This window comes from Hemitrygon akajei, chromosome 16 (genome assembly GCF_048418815.1).
Source record: "Hemitrygon akajei chromosome 16, sHemAka1.3, whole genome shotgun sequence".
NCBI lineage: Eukaryota > Metazoa > Chordata > Chondrichthyes > Myliobatiformes > Dasyatidae > Hemitrygon > Hemitrygon akajei.
Window position 1 is genome coordinate 28,408,177 of NC_133139.1, and position 20,194 is coordinate 28,428,370.

The 20,194-nt window shown below is 43.8% G+C and overlaps 1 protein-coding gene across 7 annotated transcripts in view; it reads left to right on the forward strand.

The window, feature by feature from the left end:
* LOC140739897 (3',5'-cyclic-AMP phosphodiesterase 4C-like) overlaps positions 1 to 20,194 on the forward strand; it is a 287,627-nt gene that overhangs the window by 226,269 nt on the left and 41,164 nt on the right. For 5 of the 7 annotated variants that reach the window (XM_073068546.1, XM_073068548.1, XM_073068547.1 and 2 more), the window contains 3 exons: positions 2,531 to 2,722; positions 4,171 to 4,251; positions 17,508 to 17,544. In XM_073068546.1, coding sequence (XP_072924647.1) covers positions 2,531 to 2,722; positions 4,171 to 4,251; positions 17,508 to 17,544 — 310 coding nt within the window. The remainder of the gene's footprint in view (positions 1 to 2,530; positions 2,723 to 4,170; positions 4,252 to 17,507; positions 17,545 to 20,194) is intronic. The other 2 variants (XM_073068549.1, XM_073068551.1) reach the window with 1 other exon arrangement.

Consider the following 20,194-nt stretch of genomic DNA (forward strand, 5'->3'; position numbering starts at 1 on the left):
ATGTTCTTACTGTCTGTTCATGGGCTCAATTTGCTATGCAGTTCAAAGTTTGCAAGTTCTCAAAAGTAAGAGAAGAGTAAAATTTTAGGAGAAGTCGGAAGGTTGGCAGTTGTGTGCCAAGTGAAGTTTACTCAGGGAGTGTACAGATCGTGTTGTAGTGTCCAATAACCAATGGACTGATTCTCTGACACGGATGCTGCCTGGTCTGTTTAGCTTTGCTGGCATTTTCTGTTTCAGATTTCCAGCTTCAATATTTTTTTTTAGTTCACTTGGCTACTTGTGTGAGTTTGGATCAGGGCAGCTGCAATTGCTGAGGGGATAAGAAGAAGCTGGATCAGGTTAGGAGGGGATTGGCCTGCAGTTTGTTCAGTTTAATCAAGTTGGGTTCCAGTTGGTATTTGGTTGGGATGGATGGGGTTCACCTTGCAGACTGGTTTTAAAGACCCAGCCTCGGCTGTGTTCAGTTTGAACTTGACCTTGGCACAATATGAATGTGTCACAGTTGGTCAATTTGAGGCCAGGTTGAATGTTATATCCAACAGTACACACCACAGAAATGTGAAATTGTGAGGTATGGGATTCTGGAGTGGGATTTGAACTTTCAAAATCTGACTCAGAAATGATTTATAACCACAGCAACTTGTGATCTCTGAATTTTAGCTCCAATCTGCAGGAGAAATTCTATATTTTTTTTCAGTGTCAGAGTTAAGGAAGGAAGGAGGTGGGAGTAGGGTTTTATAAATACCTGAAGGAGCACTGGTTGAATGAAAGATTACCCCCATTTGGCTGAACTGTGGCCATCAGGTGGAATTAGAACAAGGCCGATCTCAGCAGCTTCACAAACTGATGACCTTGGTTGCTGTCTGCTTTTTGTTTGTCACCCGGAGGGGGAGATAAAGGGAGAGACATTGATGTATTTCGGTGAATTTAATGTGGAGCACCCTCTCCCCAAAGAAATATGTGGATGCTGGGGGCTATAACCAGATGAAAATGTTCAGTACTGTGATTGATCAATTTTGTTTTTCCCTGGTTGAACATTTGAAATTAAACACACAATTAAAAAATTTCCTTCCCCCCCCCCCCCAAATCTGCTATTTGATGAGATTGTTTTAATTTGTAGCCAATGCCTTAATTCCTTTAGTTAACAGAAGTACATTAATCTCAGATTTTAAATAACAGTGGTAAGTAAATAGTTAACAGATGAATGGAGCTAAAATTCAGATGAGTCGCAATATCACTGAAAGACAGAACAGGCTCCAGGGCCTCATCCTCTGACCAGTGTCAGGAGCAAGAACATTTAATTGCGCTGGGGAGAATAAAATGAGCTTGTGCAGAGGGTGGAGAAACTGGGAGGGGGTGATTTAATCAAGGTAAGACCATGAAGGTTTTTACTCTGCAGTTGGGAGACTCAGATGAGTTGGTTGGTGGGAAACTCCTCGGGTCCCTTTGTTTACCTCACCCTGCCAGATTGTTGTCTTGTCACCAGTTCCCACACAACTTGGTAGGACCAAACAAATACTTGCACCTAGAGAGAAAAATGAGAAATGGTTAATGAGAGTGGAGGAGGTTTGTGATGAGTATAAACATCAATTGATTCAAAGGCCCGTTTCTGAGCTCGAGGACTTTCGCTTCTACAGAGCAGTCTTTTTTTTTTGGAGCTCACAGGTTTTTTTTTCCAGAAGACCTCTATGAATCATGCGATTGTACAACAGAGAAGGAGGCATTCCTGCCGGCTCCTTGAAAGAGTTTCCAATTTGTCAGTCCCTGTGCTTTCTTCACGCAGATTTTTTTCCTTTGAGCCTTTGTCAGTTGAAAATGTCTGGAGAATATATATCCATTTCAGGCGATGCGTTCCAGATCGCAAGAACTTGCTGCACAGGGAAGAAAGTTGTGCTCCCCTCCTCACTAGTCCCTGTGCTCATCTCTTTAAACTGTATTCTCTGGTCACTGATCTACTCCCACTGGAAACAGTTTCTCCTTATGTACTCTAACAGGGATTTTCAGTCCTGATTACTGAAATAAGTTTCCTCCTGTGACCTTCTCTGCTCCCAGTGTCCATGTCACTGAAGTAGCTCTGCTCTGGCAACATGTCTGGAAATTCTCTCCACATCATCTTCACCACCACCGCATCATTTCTTCGGGTGGGGCCTGGATTTAGACCCGGCTGACCAAATTACACCCTTGGTGAGAAACTGGTCGGTTGGTCAGGGATGAGATCTCTGGCTTTTGGCTGAGTGAGGACTTAACGTGAGTCATTGATGTAGGCAGATAAACCTTAAACAAATGACTGGTAGAGCAGATCTGAGGGGCAAAATGGCTTTTTCCAATATCTGGAGAAAGCCAGGCTGAATTGTATTCCTTTGTGTTTGAGTTGTTATTGAAGTGACTTGATTCTGCATTTGTCAGGTTGTGTCGCTGATGGGGAGAGGGCGCTTGCTCCCCGCCTGCTCTGGCAGCCACAGCCCTCACTCCAGTAAACCACCAAGTCTGCTGCTCCGCACTAACCCGATACTCGTGTCTCTCTATGCAGTTTCGATGTGGAGAATGGGCTCACGGCGGCACGCAGCCCTCTCGACCCTCAGGCAAGCCCCAGCTCGGGGCTTGTGCTGCAGGCCAACTTTGCCCACGGCCAGCGACGGGAGTCCTTCCTGTACCGTTCCGACAGCGACTACGATATCTCCCCGAAGAACGTGTCCCGGAACTCCTCAATCACTGGCGACGTGTAAGTGTAACTACTTTTGTTTTCTCTTGGTAACTTTGATGAAATTGCTGCTCTGAATCAGAAGCTGAAGAGAAATTTGCCTGACGAATGAGGTCAAGCCCGAGGCTTGCTTTTGCAGGGCTTAACTGAGAAGCCATTCGTGGCTCTGCTTCTGGGGCCTGCTCAAGAAGGCTTAATTTGGGGGCCCAAATTTAGGATACTTGCTGGAATGGTCAGCAGAAATAGCAAGCTGGCAGCTATCCACATGGACCAACGACATCTAGAGAGGGGGTTTCCAACTTGGGGTCCACAAACCTCTTGCTCAATGCTATTGGTCCACAGCATAAAAAAGATTGGGAAACCCTGACCTAGAGGCTGTGGCCAGCTCTGATTTGACATATTCCTGGACATTTCATCATAGGACCTCCTGCCACACTCCCCCCATCCCACTGGTCATCTTTATGGTTATGCTCCATTTCCTGATTGAATGACTTGGCTCAATAAAATGGCATTCTGTTCTTTGTCACCAACAGAACCCATTTAAAAAAAAAACACAAAGACTGCCAAACATCCAGTTTGCAGAGGGGGAAAAATTGTGCAAACAATAAAGATAAGCAAATAGCATTCAGAACTGAAGTTTACAAAACTGAGACTGTCCACAGACATAAAGACCGGCATCAGTGCGGCCCATTCAGGAGCAGGCCACAGCCTCAGTTCAGCGCAGAGCTGAGTAAACGTTACAGAGCAGCAAGATGAACTGGCCCATCCCTTGCCTCTGACCTTTACAGTCTGGCCTGGTGCTTAATCGTACAAACATAGTGTCGTTCCTCGCTCTCGGACCTGGGCCCTGCTGCTTCAACACCCTCTTGGGCCTGAGCCTGGGCCCCACCACCTCCATTTAGCCCATACCTGACCTTTCCTATTTGGCCCGGTGCTTAAATAAACCTTGGATATTTCCTCACTCTCAAGGCCAGACCCGGGCTTCGCCTCGACTCTGCCTTGGCTCCATTCTGCCACATCGAATCGCCTCCAAGCCCCCTCCAGCAATGGTCAAACATTGGCTCATTCCCCTCCCTCCGGCCCAGAACCTGCAGCCTCAATTTGGCTCACCACACCGCAACTGTACTGCACCTTCCAGACTTCAGTTCACCCCGCAAAAATGCCAAGCCATACAGGCGGTTCGAAAGCTCAGCTCCGAGTGGGAAGTTACAGCCTATTGTTTGGAGTGACTGTTTACCAAAAAAAGTATTTAGTTGTTTTCTTTAGTTTGTTTGCCACTGATAAGTAGTCACTGGACTTCACCAGCACCATCTTAATCAGGCAGCTGAGATTACTAATGGATTTGGGACAAGTGGAGGAGGTGGCTTCTTAAGATCATTTGTAAGCAGAAGCTGATAAAAGAGAGTAGGGGAATGAAAATAATCGGTCTCCAATCGTTTTTATCCTCTTCTCAAACAACTCGATACCAGAAGTAACTACTTCAAGGCTCACTCAAGACAATCCTTGGTTTCACAACGTTCAGAATCTTTCCTTGCCCTGACTTTGGGAAAGTAAGTTAGATTTTAACCTGCCCACCTTACCACAGTCTACTAACCATGAGGCAACACTGTCCTGAGTATTGGTGTGTGAGACTTGAGGTGAGGGAGGGCAATGCCCATGAGTTTTGGAGAGTTCCTACCTGCCCTCCTTTTGGGGCTTTTCATTTTTATTAACCCCTGTTGTCTTGGATGAGTGCCCCTTGGGGTCAGATGTGATCACCTGAACTAAGGTGACGAGACTGCGGGTGCTGAAGTCCAGAGCAATGCAAAAACATTTGAGGTTCTCGCTGGATCAGTCAGCAGCGATGGAGGGAAATGAACGGTCAACATTTCGGGTAGAGGCCCTTTCGGTCCAGTCATTATGAACATGGTATGGCCCTTCAGCCCACAATGTTGTACCAACCTATACAAACCCTTCCCTCCTATGCAGTCCACAACTTTCCATCTTACTTACATCCATATGCCTATCTAAGGGTCTTTTAAATAGTCCTAATGTATCAGCCTCTAGCACCGCATGAGGCAGAGTGTTCCAGGTTCCCACCTCTCTGTGGAGGGAAGAAACAACTGCCTCTGACATCTCACCTTAAACAGATGTCCTCTGGTATTGGTCTCTGCCACCCTCTTTGTTAAAAAAGGTCCACTCTATCAATGCCTTTCATCTTATACACCTCTATCGTCGCCACTAATCCCAAGCATGCGCAACCTTTCCTCAGTAGACATGCTCTCTAATCCAGGCAGCGCCCTGGTAAATCTCCACCGCATCCTCTCTAAAGCTTCCACGTACTTCCTACAATGGGGCGACCAAAACTGAACACAGGAGTGGTGTAACCAGAGTTTGTCAGAGCTGCAACATTGCTTCATGGCTCTTGAACTCAATCCCCCTTCTACTGAAAGCGCGCACACCCTATGTCTTCCTAACCACCTTGTCAGCTTGCGGGGCAACTTTGAGGTATTTACTGTAGGTACCTGGGTCCCAAGATCCCTCTGTTCCCCAACTCTACTTAGAATCCGGCCATTAACTGTGTACTCTGCCTTCAAGTTAAGAGTTGACATGAAATGTTGACAGTTCATTTCCCTCCATAGGTGGCTGCCTGACCGACCGAGCTGCTTCAGCAACCTTTTTACGTTGCTGTAGACATTTTGTGCTTCCCAGTCAACACCTTCAGTTCCATTTGGGTTAGAGCCAGGACTATCTTCACAGGCTCCACTTAGAAACACTGTGCTCCATGTTGGAGAAACATTCTTTGTTAAGACAGGCGTTACAATAGAGAGGTGACCATCCTGGCAGTATTCAAGGGCAGTAATCATGCACCTACGTAAAGTTCTGCCCACTCTGCGGTAAGCAGACATGGGAAAGTCTGTGTCAGATGGACTCCCCCCTTGATGTTGTACTCACCTCGCCTCAGTGTGCCAGCAGTCAGGATGTGGCCCACAATCTCTGCTACGAAGGTCTTAACAAAGCTAACCCTGATGGTACTATTGGTTTTCTATTAGAAAGGATGCTGGCCAGCTTTAAACCACGCACGCTTTACACTTCTGCTGACTTTGATTCAGATGGATAAGAGTTGACCTATTTGTTACATGGGAATAGGAGATTCAAACTCCCCTCAACTCTACACACCAACCAGGCCGGATGGTGCTCACTTGAGCTAGTCTAGTATCACTCCTGATGTAAGTATCTCTCTGTCCATCCACTTTAACCACAGAAACCTTCACTCCCACTCACAGCACCTTCCCCACCCTTAGTCTTGCTCACATCTTCCCTTTCCTCACCACCCCTCCCACCCCCCCACCCCTCCTGAGCTACGTTCATTTAAAAAACCGAACAAGGAAGACATGTTGTTGGGTAAATTCCATCTCACTGGGCTTACCCAGCTCTCGTTGCTGTGGCACGTTTTACTTGACTCATTTTGTGCACTCTCACTTTCAGACCCATTTGCATGGCAGTCGAGTGACTCCGTGCTGTGTAACGGTCAGCGCTTGCAAAAGAAGGACTGGATTATCTCCCGAGGGTTCAGGGCTGTCTCTGTCATGGCCGTGTCATGTTAGGTCGTAGAATCCTAAGTGGCTGCGGGAAAGACTCAGGATAACCAATCTAACAGAGCTTGGAATGATTGAAAAAGGTGGCCCATGTAGAGCAGCATTCTCTCTCATACTCATATAGCTGTGTTAACCACCCCCCCCCCCATAGAGGTATATCAGTGCCCCTCCTCCCAGCCTGCTGAGTAGAGCCTAACGAAGCCTCACCCCACCCCCCATCACTTTTACTGAGAAACTATTAAACCTTCCCCTGTGCAAATTCTCCCTTCCGTTACCTTCGTTGGTAGAAATTGGCAGTTGAAATACACTGGAGTTCAGCTGGGCTCTTTTGAATATGGAGATTTAAAAAATAAGTAAGTGAAGACCTTCTAAGGAAATAGTTTTGCACATAGGAGCACGTGGAACAGCACAGTACAGTACAGGCCCTTTGCCGGCAATGTTGTGTCACCATGGCTACCGTGACACTGTTGTAGCTCGGGGTGTACCGGAGTTTGGGGTTTCATTCTGGAGCCGTTTGTGAGGAGTTTGTAAATTCTCCCCGCGAGTTTCCTCCCACTGTCCAATGACGTACGGATTCGTAGGTTAATGGGTTAGTAGGTGGATTGATGGATGTGGGCTCGTTGGGCCGTTCGGCGCTGTATCTCTAAATAAATAAATGCTCCAAGATTAATCTAACTTTTCTCTCCCGCATAGCACTCCATTTACCTTCCATCCATGTGCCAGTTAGTAAAGAGATTTCCTTTCCCAATTAAAATCCACCACAGAGTAGGTGCTGGTCCCTGCACAGCAAACCCTTTCATCTCACAAGTGAGCCTGTGGATTTGGACCTCCTCAGTCTGAACTGTGTTGACATCCACACCATCATAACACTGCCTCAACCGTTCATACACTTAGCTGCAAAATTCCTAACCAAAAAAATCCTCCTTTTTGTTATTCTGTTTGTTTTTATTCTTAAATAGATGATTCTTTTTCTAGTTTACTTCAACTTCACACTTAACTTCATAAAGTAGTAAAGAGACAGTATCAAGAAGATGGTTTTCCATTGTTTTCCATGCCAGGACACAGAGTCATAGGAAGCTACAACACAGGCAGGCTCTTTGGCCCATCTAGTCCATGCTAAACCATTTAAACTGCCTACTCCCTTCAGCCTGCATCTTTGCAGCCCTCCATACCCCTCCCATCCATGTATCTATCCAAACTTACTTAAACATTGAAATCGAGCTCACGTGCACCACTTGCAGTGGCAGCTCGTTCCACACTCTCACGATCCTCTGAGTGAAGAAATTGCCCCTCATATTCCCAGTCTTTTCCCCTTTCACCCTTAACCCATAACCTCTAGTTGTAGCCCCACACAACCCCAAAGGAAAAAACCTGCTTGTATTATCCCTGTCTATACCTCTATCAAATCTCCACTCATTCTTATATGTTCCAAGGAACAAAGTCCCTACCTGTTCAATCTTTCCTCATAACTCAAGTTCTCCTGGTAACATCCTTGTAAACATTCTATGTACTCTTCCAACCTTATTTACATCTCTCCTGCAGGTAGGAAATTAGGCCTCACCAATGTCTTGTACAACTTAAACATAAACTCCTACCTCCTGTACTGAATTCTTTGATTTATGAAGGCCAAAGTGCCAAGAGCTTTCTTTATGACCCTTGCTACGCGTGCCACCATTTTGAATGAATTATGGACCTGTATTCCCAGATCCCTTTGCCCTACCGCACACCTCAGTGCCCGTTCACTGTGTAAGACGAACCCTGATTGGTCCTACTGAAGTGCAATGCCTCACACTTTTCTGCATCAAATTTCATCTGCCATTTTTCCAGCTGGTCCAGATCCCACTGCAAGCTCTGATAATCTTCCTCGCCATCCACTACACCCCAGTCTTGGTGTCATCCGCAAATTTGCTGGTCCAGTGACATCCTAGATACTTCCCAGCCAATGAAGTACTTAGTTCCCAAGTGTAAGCAAGGTTGTAGTTTGTGAAAACACCGTGCCAAATGTACTCTGTAATGGTAACAGTGTGCTTTACTATTTGGTCCTGTTGTGGGACCAAATTTTAGAAGTGCTGTGTAGCCAGCTGTAGTTTCTGGTGAAACCTGTTTTTCTATAATACCATCAATAATGCAGTGAAACAGCCTGATCTATTTCACAGATGTACTAAAAAATCAAATTTCATTCAGAGCTACAAAGAAACAGCAACCAAAATATAGTCAGTGGTGTAGATTTTAAGGTAGTGTCCTAACAGAGAGGGATTGGCAGGAGGGTTGGGGAAGAGAATTCCAGAACTTGAGGCCCAGACCACCAACAGAAGGGTGATTAAATTTGGGATTGGGCAAATAGAGAAACCTGTCTGAGGAATTCAGCCTTCCATTTGAATCTGGAGTCTGGAACTAGGCCTGATTCTTGCTCACTGTGAGTAAAGGGGTTCTAGTTCGAACCTCAGAACAGTGGGAGAGAAGATAATGCAGTTCTGGAGGTGACACTGGTGCCAACACTAACCTGGCATTTTAAAAACCTGTCTGTTGAAGAGAAAAGTAGAACAGGAAACAGAAGGAGCTGTATAAACTTTCTGGGAATAGAGGAAATGGAGAAGAAGCTTTTCTGTTCATGGAGATGAACTGGGAGTATTCTGCCAAGTAATTAGACAATCTTGCTGGTTGGAGATGAACTGCCAGTAGTCTGCTATTAAAAGACAGGGACTGGAAGGTGAGAATTTGATATAATGTGTGACAATGTGTACGTCTTAGTTAGAGGTGCTGCAATAGTTGTATAACTAGACAGTTAGTCCAGGAACAATAGTTTACAGTTGAGATGTGTGAATTCAAATCTCACACCAGCTGGGTGTGATATTTGAATCTGATTAATTAAATCACCTAATTTTAAAAATTTTGTTTAATTTGTGGTTTGGAGCCGTTTTTAAAAACTGATCTGTCTGTGGAGTGGTTCAGCTGCAGTTGCTGTCTAACCAGGCCTCTCAGTCCTCTCACAACTGCCATATTAAAGCAGAGTAAGGAGAAAACTAGAACAAGACAAAATTCAGACATGGCAGAGTTCTTCATAGCCAAGATGCTTTTGCAAAATCTTCCTAAAAGCATCTTGGAAATGGTGCTCAACCTTGCTGTACTCACAAAATGATACTTCACAATCATTGTCCACTGTTACAATCCTCAGGTATTTTCAGTCCAGTGGCCAATGGACGATAGCATTGTGGTTTACAGACAGGAAGAAAGAACCACTGGAACTCCTCAATATTGATGCCAAATTATATTGACTGCAGAACCCATGGAGCCTCTTGGCAAAAAGGTCAAATAGTGACAAGGAAACTTCTTTCTGATAATGATCTATTGTCCTCCTTTAGCTAAATGAACCAGTGCTTCCTCCATGGAAGATGCACTGAGGGTAATGAGGGTACCAAATATTCTCTGAGCGGGGGAACCTCAATTTCCATCTCCAAGACTGTCGAACAGAATTATCTCTGACCGAGTCCTGAGGAACATAGCTGCCGCATTGAGTCTGTGGCAGGTAACAAAAGTCAAGGAATTTACCCATTATAGCCTGCTTTATTTTACATTCACCAGTCTATCTGTTGCAGAGGTACATTATCTGTGCATGAGAGTATTGGTAGAACTGATCTCTTCCCAGTATGGTTGAGATAAACTCCCATCGTAACACTGAAGGTACGTCCATCGTGTTGCGTAGCCCTGCACTTGTATGGAACGGAAGTTTCCCAGAACAGCTCAGAACTGGGCATCCTTGAGGCTCTGTGAACCATCGGCATCAGTGGAACCTGCACCACCATCTGCAGTGCGTTTTCCTAAATCTACAGTCGCTATCAAGCTCAACGCGGAGTGCAGAAAGTCATGCGGGTGCAGCACCAGGCATACCTAAAAATAAGGTTCAAACCCAGTGAGGCGCCAACTCAGAACAATGTGTGCTAAACGGTAAAAGCAGCATGTGATAATTAACTGATACTACAATTTATGGATCAGATCAAAGCTCTGCTATCCTGCTGTAAGTAATTAAATACTTGTTCCAAAACCAAAGCTCTGAAGAGCACCTCCATCCTCTGCACTGGTAGAGCCCAGCATGTGAATGCTAAACACAAATCTGAATTATTTGCAAACGTACTCAGACACAAGCGTCAAGTGGAGAAGCAGTCTTGGCTTCGCTTTGAGATTCCTCCCATCACGTTAGTCAGTCTCCAACTATTTCTCTTCACCCTACATGATATGAAGAAACAGCTGAGAACACTTGATACAGCATAGACACACCAGCTGAAGACTTACACTCTATAACTAGCTGCACCTCGAACTGAGCTGTTCCAGGGTAGGTACTGGCATTCAGTCAGTGTTGATCAAGAATGGCCAATCCACACAAAGCATGTAAGATCCAGCCCAGTTAATTAATACTCAGTTTATCGACTCTCAGTCACCAACACGGTGATGGAAGGCGTTATCAACAATGCAATCAAGCAGCATTTACTCATTGATAAAATGCTCATCACTGCCCAGTTTAGTTCATCTCAAAACCACTTCATCAGATAGACTGAATTCAAAAGGTGGCGGGGAGGAGGGGGGGGGGATTAGGGTCATTTCATTTGACTTCATGGGAGCATTTGCCTGGATGTGGCATCAGGAGAAGCCCTATTCAAACTGAGCTCAATGGGCAATGAAAGCTCTGTAGTTGAGTTGGAGTCATACCTCACACAAAGGAAGATGTTTGCTGGAGATAATTCATCCCAACCTCATTGTTGCAGAGGCTCCTCAGACTAGTTGTCCCAGGTCAAACCGTCATCAGCTGCTTTGTCAAAGACCTTAATTCTGTCAAAAAAGTCCAAAGGTGGTTGATGATTCAGTGTTACTCAGTCTTGAGCAAGTGAAGCCAGCCACGTATTCATCAGCAGGTCCTGGATAACTTCAAGCATGGGCTGATCACGAGCAAGTAGCATGCATTTGAGCAAGGTTGGTGCCTGTCACTGATAAAAGAAAGTATGTTGAGTTATCCTTGACATTCAAAGGCATTAACATTGCCAAGTCCTCATTCTATCCACATCCTAAAAGTCATTAATGATCAGAAGCTCTCCTGTTTGAGCCACGTAAATGCATGACTACAGGAACAGACCCAGGGGATGGATATCTTACAGAAACTAACTCTCATACTGACATCAAGGCCTTTCCGTGTACAGTGTTTGAGGCAATAGCCTGAAGAAGTATAGTTCTCTTGTCTAGGAAAGTGTAGCTCCAAGAACACACAAGTTTGAATCCACAGAGAACAAAGTGGCTATTTTGGTTTGCTTCACATCTACCAGCTGATTAGTTTCCTGCATCAATATCACAGAGTGGCTGTTACGTGTGCCATCTATTATATACAGTGGATTCCAGTTATCTGGAACACACTGGGATTATAGTGCATCTTGGCCCAATTAAGCAGCTGCCCCAGTTAGCCGAAGTTTCATGGAAATAGTTGAAAAGGTATAAATAGACAAACGACCATCTAACTGATTAACAAATTATGCATTTAAGTGAAATACAGATCAAATCAGAACACTAACAATAATATCACAGTACTATAAAACTGGTGGTGTAGTGGGATCAGCACTGGACTTCAAGGCAGATGGTCCTGAGTTCAAACCCAGCTGGGTCCCAAACTGGGCAGCAGCAGTATCTGCGCAGAAGAAATGCCTGGCAATCTACTTCCGTATCTTGCCATGAAAACACTGTGGTCCATGAAATCACGAAGAGCCAGACTTGATTAAATGACTGAACAACAAGCTATAAAACCGTGTATTAGTTCCTAACTGTTATCGATTGAGGAATTCATCAACACTTTGCTGTTTTCATTTGATTGACCGTAAATGAACAAAATCAATGCACCCACCTAGTGCAGATATTGAACTCAATTCTTACAGTGTTTTTGATTATTATAATCCTCCAAATCTTCATTTTCATTGTAACATTCAAGATGATTGTTGATACTTTCAAGTTCTTTGTAGTTCCTAAATTGGTGAAGTTCATTTTCATTTTCACGCCCAACCATTTCTGACATCTCCAAGCCTGAATGCTTGAAAGATGAGCGTGACAGTTCTGAATTGTCTTACTGTTTATTTCTCGCCAACTATCAGTCACAAAAATCACTGCTTTTTGAACACAAACACATGCAACAAACACTGTTTAAAAGTTGCTCACTCTAAGCACGTTGTAGTGTCTATCGGCCACACAAATGCACATGACTGAAACTGTTCTGCAACAGTGTCCTGTCCCAATTGAACAGCATAGTGTCCCAAATAAACAAAGAATGTCCTCCCAGCTACTTTCTCGATTAGTTTTTGTTCTTTAAGAGTTGGCCCAAGTAAGCGGCTGCACCAGTTATCCAATGTCCCAAATAACTGGCATCCACTGTATATATTTTACTTGTCTGTGCTGCCCCAACAGCACCAGGGCAGTAGATGCAGGAGAACACTGCCACCTGCTGGTTCCACTCCAGGTTGCACCCAGTCTTTTGTCATTGCTGGGTCTAAATCCTTACTCAAAAGCAATTCAGGAGCACATTCACCAGAAGACCTGAAGTGGTTCAGAAGGACACCTCACCACCTTCTCAAGAACAGTTTGGAATAAATGCTAGCCTTGTCTGTGCTGTTCACGTCGTGAACATTTATATTTTTGAGCTCTCAGAAAGATTAGAGAACAAGGGTGAGAATTTTGAAATCGAAAGATTGCTGGACTGGTAATCAATGTAGGTCGATGAGCTTGGGTAACAGATAAGCAGACTCGGTGCATGTCGACACCTGGAAATGAGAACTAAGGATGGACTCACCAGAGTAACAAAGAGAGACCACCCAAGAATCAGAATCAGGTTTATTCTCACCGGCATGTGTTGTGAAATTTGTTAACTTAGCCGCAGCAGTTCAATGCAATACATAATATGGAAGAAGAAAAATAAATATAATAATAAGTCAATTACAGTATATGTATATTGAATCGATTTAAAATTGTGCAAAAACAAATACTATATATTAAAAAAGTGAGTTAGTGTTCATGGGTTCAATGTCCATTTAGGAATCGGATGGCAGAGGGGAAGAAGCTGTTTCTGAATCGCTGAGTGTGTGCCTTCAGGCTTCTGTTGGTAACAATACACCCTGGGTGCTGGAGGTCCTTAATAATGGACACTGCCTTTCTGAGACACCACTCCCTGAAGATGTCCTGGGTACTTTGTAGGCTAGTACCCAAGATGGAGCTGACTAGATTTACAACCTTCTGCAGCTTCTTTCGGTCCTGTGCAGTGGCCCCCTCCATACCAGACAGTGATGCAGCCTGTCAGAATGCTCTCCATGGTACATCTATTGAAGTTTTTGAGTGTTTTTGTTGACATACCAAATCTCTTCAAATTCCTAATGAAGTATAGTCACTCTCTTGCTTTCTTTATAACTACATCAATATGTTGGGACCAGGTTAGGTCCTCAGAGATCCTGACACCCAGGAACTTGAAATTGCTCTCTCTCTCCACTTCTGATCCCTCTGTGAGGATTGGTACGTGTTCCTTCATCTTACCCTTCCTGAAGTCCACAATCCGCTCTTTCGTCTTACTGACGTTGAGTGCCAGGTTGTTGCTGTGACACCACTCCACTAGTTGGTATATCTCATTCCTGTACGCCCTCTCATCTCCATATGGAATAGTCAGATCTAGCAGTAAGAAATGATAGCAGGGATGAGAGCTTCAGCAGGTGAGCAGAGGCTGCATCAACGGAAAGGTGGAAATCATTAGTACAATGATAGTACAGTGGTCTGTGGCACATCTTGAAGTTAAATATGATACCAAGCTTTTCTAAAGAATCTTGTTCACTCTGAGCAGCAAGAATGAGTGAGTTACAGTGACAGACTGCAGGAAGCTTTACCCCATAGAAGAGATGGATAAAACTAGAGGACACAGATTTAGAGTAAAGGGTAAGAGATCTTAAGGGGATCTGAGGGGGCCTTTCTCACCCAGTTGTGAGTACCTGGAGAACATTGACTGAGAGCAAAGCTGCTGCCAACATTTAAAAAGTGTCTAGATGAGCACTTGAATCACCATTGCATTGTAGACTATCAGCCAAGTGCTGGAAGACGGAGTTCACATGACCAGGTGCCAACTGGTCAGCCGAATGGCCTGTTTCCCAGCAGGATGACTCTATGACCACTAGAAGAGATTTCAGAAGCTCCACGCCCTATCCTCTGCTGCATTTTCAGTTCTTACAGCTGGTGAAAGGGTGAGAGGGCAGTTTGTTGAAATGTAGCCTGACCTAACTGTGTGCCTGCACCTACAAGTTTCAGCAATAATCCATTATATAGTAAAAGGTCGGTGGGACAGGAACTAAAATTGTGGTGTTGACTGTAGATTTTGAGAGCTTGCATCCTGCTGCTGCCATCTGCTTTGCGGCAAATCGAAGGCATCTTCTAATGAAAGGAATCCAAAGGCCAAATTGTGCACAGGAAATTCGCAACAATCGCCATGCACTATCTGTCCCGTCAAGTCCTTTACGATGTTTTTATCACACTGTGCACACCATAAAGGTAAATTACTGATAGTAATCAGATCATCTGCATTGGTAATGTTGGTCAAAGGTGAATGTATTCATCTTAGTGGGCAATCTTCCCTGCAATTATAAGATATAAAATACAGTGGATTCCAGTTAATTGGGACACATCAGGACTCATACATTTCGGCTCAATTAAGTAGCTGTCCCAATTAGCCAAAGTTTCATAGAAATAGTTAAAAATGTATAAAATAGACAAACTATCATTTAATAACAAATTATGATTTAAAATGAATTACAGAACAAATCAGAACACTAACAATGGTATTATGGTACTATAAAACTATCCTTCCTAATGGTTATCAATAGAAGCAACTATCTGCCACTTGGAGTGAAATCGTTTCATTTTCGCTCCCGCGCATTTCTGGCATCTCCAAGCCCGAGTGCCTGAAACCGCAGTGAGCAAAGCAGCTCTGAATTGTCTCACTGCTCATTTCTCACCTACTATCAGTGACAAAAAATCACTGCTTTTTGAACACGCGTAACTGACGCTATTTAGAATCTGTTCACCCCAAGCACAGTCTAACAGCCGCACAAATGCACGCATTTGAAGGTAGTTAAAATTTGACACTTGTCTCCTGCCCCAATGAAGCGGCATAGTGTCCCAAATACCACAAAGGGAATCCCGCCTACAGTATTTTCTCAATTAGTTTTTGTACTTTAAAAGTTGTTCCAAATAAGCAGCTGCCCCAATTAAACAATGGCCCAATTAACCAGAATCCACTGTATCCACCTGAGAGGGTTGACAGGGTCTTTTCTAAAAGGCAGCACCTGTGACAGTGCAATACTCCCTCTACACTAGGACTGTCAGTGTAGGGGTTCTGCTCCAGCCTGAAATAGGATCAGAAACTTTCAGTTACAAGCCAGAAGTATTGGTTTATTATCCTCACATGTGCCAGGGTTTGGTGAAAAGCTTGTATTGCATACCGTTCATGCCAATTAGTCCATTATGATACAGGTCTCCTCCGCTTTATGAATGTTCGCTTTACGCCACTTCGCTTTTACAAAAGACCTACATTAGTAACCTGTTTTTGCATTACAAAGAGGATTTTAACTTAAAAAAAAAATTTCCCCATATAAATTAATGGTTCTTCGCTTTAAGCTATTTCCGCTTAAGAAGGGTTTCAAAGGAACACTCTATCTTTGTAAGGGGTGGGGGGACACCTGTATTGAAGTTCTAGTTCAGTGCAATGAGCAAAACTAGGGTGAGACAATAACAAAGTGTTAAAAAAAACTACTGTGAAGGTGCAGTGCAGATGAATGATGAAGTGCAAGTTTTATGACAAAAGAGATTGTGAGGCCAAGTGGTCCATTAAAGAATCTGGTAACGGTGGAACAGAAGAGGTCCCGAGGCTGGTGGTACATGCATTCAGACTTCTGTTTGTCTCCTGCCCGACGGGAGAGGGGAGGGCAGTGTCTATGATTATGCTGGCTGCTTTGCTGGGGCAGTGAGAAGTATAGACAGAGTTGACTGAGGGAGGGCTAGTTCCCGTGATGTGCTGAGCTATATCCATGTCATATCTCTGCAGTTTCTTGCACTGGGACCGTCAGTGTAGAGCAGTGGCCATATCAAATCATTATGCATCAACACAAAATTCTTTCTAAGGTGCATTGAGAAAGAGATGATAAGGGTCAAAGGGGCATGCCAAATTTCTTTAGCCTCCTGAGGAAGTAGAGGCATCAACAAAGCAACCAGGACAGGCTATTGGAGATGTTCATAACCAGGAACTTGAAGTTCACTATTCTTTTAATCTCAGCACCATTGACGTAGGCAGGAGCATGTGCACGTGCACCTCCGCCCTTTCTGAAGTCTCTTTTTGTTTTGTTGGCATTGAGAGAAAAGTTATTGTAATATTACCATGTCACTAGGCTGTCTGTCTCTTTCCTGTACTCCAACTCATCGTTATTTGTCAATATACTGATTTGGCAATAATGATACACTGCCCCCAATCTTTAGCTAGTTGAGAGGGTATATTGATCTGCTGGACTAGAAGATTTGTCAGGATTCTGCAATTCAACCCAACAATGAAGTGACCCTTGCTCAGCTTCCTGCATAATTGTTGCTGTTCCTTTCCGCGCTTTCTGGTGCAACGGGCAACAACCTTGCCATTTCTTTAGCATTTGTCTGTTTTTTACGGGGCTGAGTTGCTAGCTCGAAGCTCAACCTGGCACGGATGGAAAGCGTGTGAGGTGCCGGCTGGATTCGAACCTGGGACCACTGGCCTCGAAGTTTGGTGTGGATGCCACTCCACCACCGGCCAGTGCAAGGTATAACTGGCCACTGTAAATTTCCCTGGTATATGGGAGCAGTGGAACTGGTGGAAATGTGGGAGAATAGCTTACAGGGAAAATTAGTTGGCGAATGTGACTCACCAACTATCGTAAACCAGCAGAGAACTGATTGAAGAACTGATGACCTCCTTCAATATCGTTAAGAAAAATGGAAGTAAAACAAAAGGTGCTAAAGACATGACAGTCCCACATCCAAATAAAACTTTGAATTGTTGTGTGGTTTGGTTTGTGGGGAACATCAACAACTTCTGCTTTGCTGCATCTTAGTATGTCTGCATTGAGTATTTGGTTCATTGTAAGTAAGCAGTACGTTGAATGTATGGAGGAACACTGTTCTAACTGTGTAATTCTTTTTGTACTCAGCCACACAGAAGACATGATTGTGACTCCATTTGCTCAGGTGAGTAGGACAGCCTGAGTCCCTGTTTGAATGAGAGAAAGGGAAATGATTTCCCATTTCGTTTTCCACTCTCCACGTTGTCTCCACTTCTCTTCAGGCTTGTGAGTAGCTCAGCCGTCTCTTGGAACACAGAAGAGAAAAACTTATATTCTAGTCCTCCTTTCAGCACCTTGAGATTCCCAAAGAGATTTATAACCAATTAAATCCATTCTGAAATATGGTCACTTTGGTAGTTAACTTGTCCCAGAAACAACAGTATTATCTGTTCTTATCGTCCCGGCTTGCGGATAGGTATTGAGCCAAAACATTCAGGATTACACCTCTGCCCTTCTTCAGAAAGCTGGGCTACCTGGGAGAGCAGGTATGCAACACACACAAAATGCTGGTGGAACACAGCAGGCCAGGCAGCATCTATAGGGAGAAGTGCTGTCGACGTTTTGGGCCGAGACTCTTCATCAGGACAAACTGAAAGGAGAGATACTAAGAGATTTGAGAGGGGGAGGGGAAATGCGAAATGATAGGCGAAGACCGGAGGGGGTGGGATGAAGCTAAGAGCTGGAAAGGTGATTGGCAAAAGTGATCAGGTATGCCCGAAGTTTAACGTCACTAAGTGTGCGGTGACTGCCATTCTTAGTATAGTGGTAATTTTGGACATCAAAGAAATCGAAGGACATGGGACAGAATAACCAGGTGCTTGACAGTAAAGAGAATTTGGAGGGATGATACTACCGTCAAAAATCAAATATTTCCATGGCAGGGACAGTAAATCTTCATGAACATTTCCTGTCAAACACTTCCATGACAGACACTGGGTAAGTTAGGTACAGAGTTGCCATTCTCTAGACTAATTCTAGGTGGGTTTACCATGTGAAGAGAAATTGAGTAGACTGGGTCAATGTTCTCTTGAGAATTGGAGAATGAGGGGAAATCTTGCACATTGGAAGTCAAGTTGTGGTCGGACGTATAGAGTTAGTGATAGGGCTTTTTAGGGTGCTGTTGTACAGAGAGAGATTGGGGTGCAAGTCCATGGTTCTCTGAAAGAAATGACACAGATGGATATGATAGTGAAGAAGGTATGCTTGCCTTCAATAGGTGAGACATTGAGTGTAAGAACTCGGATATCATGTTGCAACTGTATAAAGCATTTGTCTGACCGGACTTACAGTGTTATGTACAGTGTTTTAGTAACAACACTACAGAAAGGATGTGGTAGCATTAAAAAGAATGCAGAAGAGACTAACTAGGTTGTTGCCTGGAGAGCTGTAATATAAGTGAGGATTAGACAGGCTGGATTTATTCTCACTAGAACATAAACGGCTAAGAGATAACCTTATAGATGTTTATAAAATTATGAATAGTGTAGAGAGTCTTTTTTCCCCAGGATGGGGAGCCTAGAACCAGAAGTCATAGGTTTAAAGTGAAAGGGGAGAAATTTAAAGCAGATTTGAAGGGTAGGTTTTTCACAGAAAATACATTAAATATCTGGAAAGAACTGTCAGAGGAGGTGGTGGGGTTAGATATAATTACTGAAAGGACCTGTCTCTGCAACAAACGATTCTGTGATCTTAGGTACTGAGTAACTGTACACTGTTGACACAAATACTCCCAAAGAAAAGGTAATGTGGGTTAAATACTGAGTAAAACTCCCTTTGTGCCATGCCGTCAAACGCTCCCAGGGCAAAGGCAGTGTAAGATACAGAGTAAAGCTATCTCAGCCCTAATTTCAAGAGCTGCTCCATTCTGTGAACGTGCTAGTGGAAGTGTTTTCTTAATCCAAGTGCTAATGGTTTAGCAATGACACGAAGTCCAAGGACAGATATAAGCTTTCAAATTCTTGACATACACAAATTCGATGGATGCTAGTCAAAGCAACATTTAAATGCTTCAACTTTTTCACACGTTGAAGAAACAAGTAAAAGATTAACATGGATCTCCAGAAATACTTTCAAACCCCATGTCCATCCAGTATGATTCAAAGGTCCTGGTCAGTACAGGGTCTCCTGCTAACTGTAAAGTAAAATTAACTTGTTGTAACCTGATCTCCTGGTGGCATAAGCCTGCACACATCTTCAAGGTCCTTGCTCCAGTCAATTCATGATTTCTCAAACAAAACAGGAAATCAGTTTGGACAGATTTGATCTGTCCTTTGACTTGCCAGCAACCTCCTTTGGAGATTAGTGGAAAATGAAGATTAGATTCAGAAGTAATAGTTTTATTTAATTCATTTCTTGGTAATTATGGCATCGCAGGCAAGGCTAGTGTTTATTGCCTATCGCTAGTTTCCTCGTAAACAGCTGCTGAAAATCATTCTTCGTGAACCATGCACCACACGTGGCAGTGTTCCCACAGTCTGTAAGGCTGAGCATGAGCATAACACCCAGACTAGACTGCTGTCGTCTTGATTTTCAGAGATTTTCAAAACATTCTGAGACTTAGAATGCTAAAGAATTATAAAATGAAAGTGCATTGAAGGATGCCACACTGCCCATTACTGTTGTGCTTTCAGACTCCACTACCTGCTGCCCACTCTAACTGCTTCATAGAATGTCAATGTCAGAAACTTATGTGGCATCATTGTACCCATATAGAATCAGCCTTATGATTGGTCAGAATAACCTGAATTAACTATTCCTACCTAGTGGAGAACAAT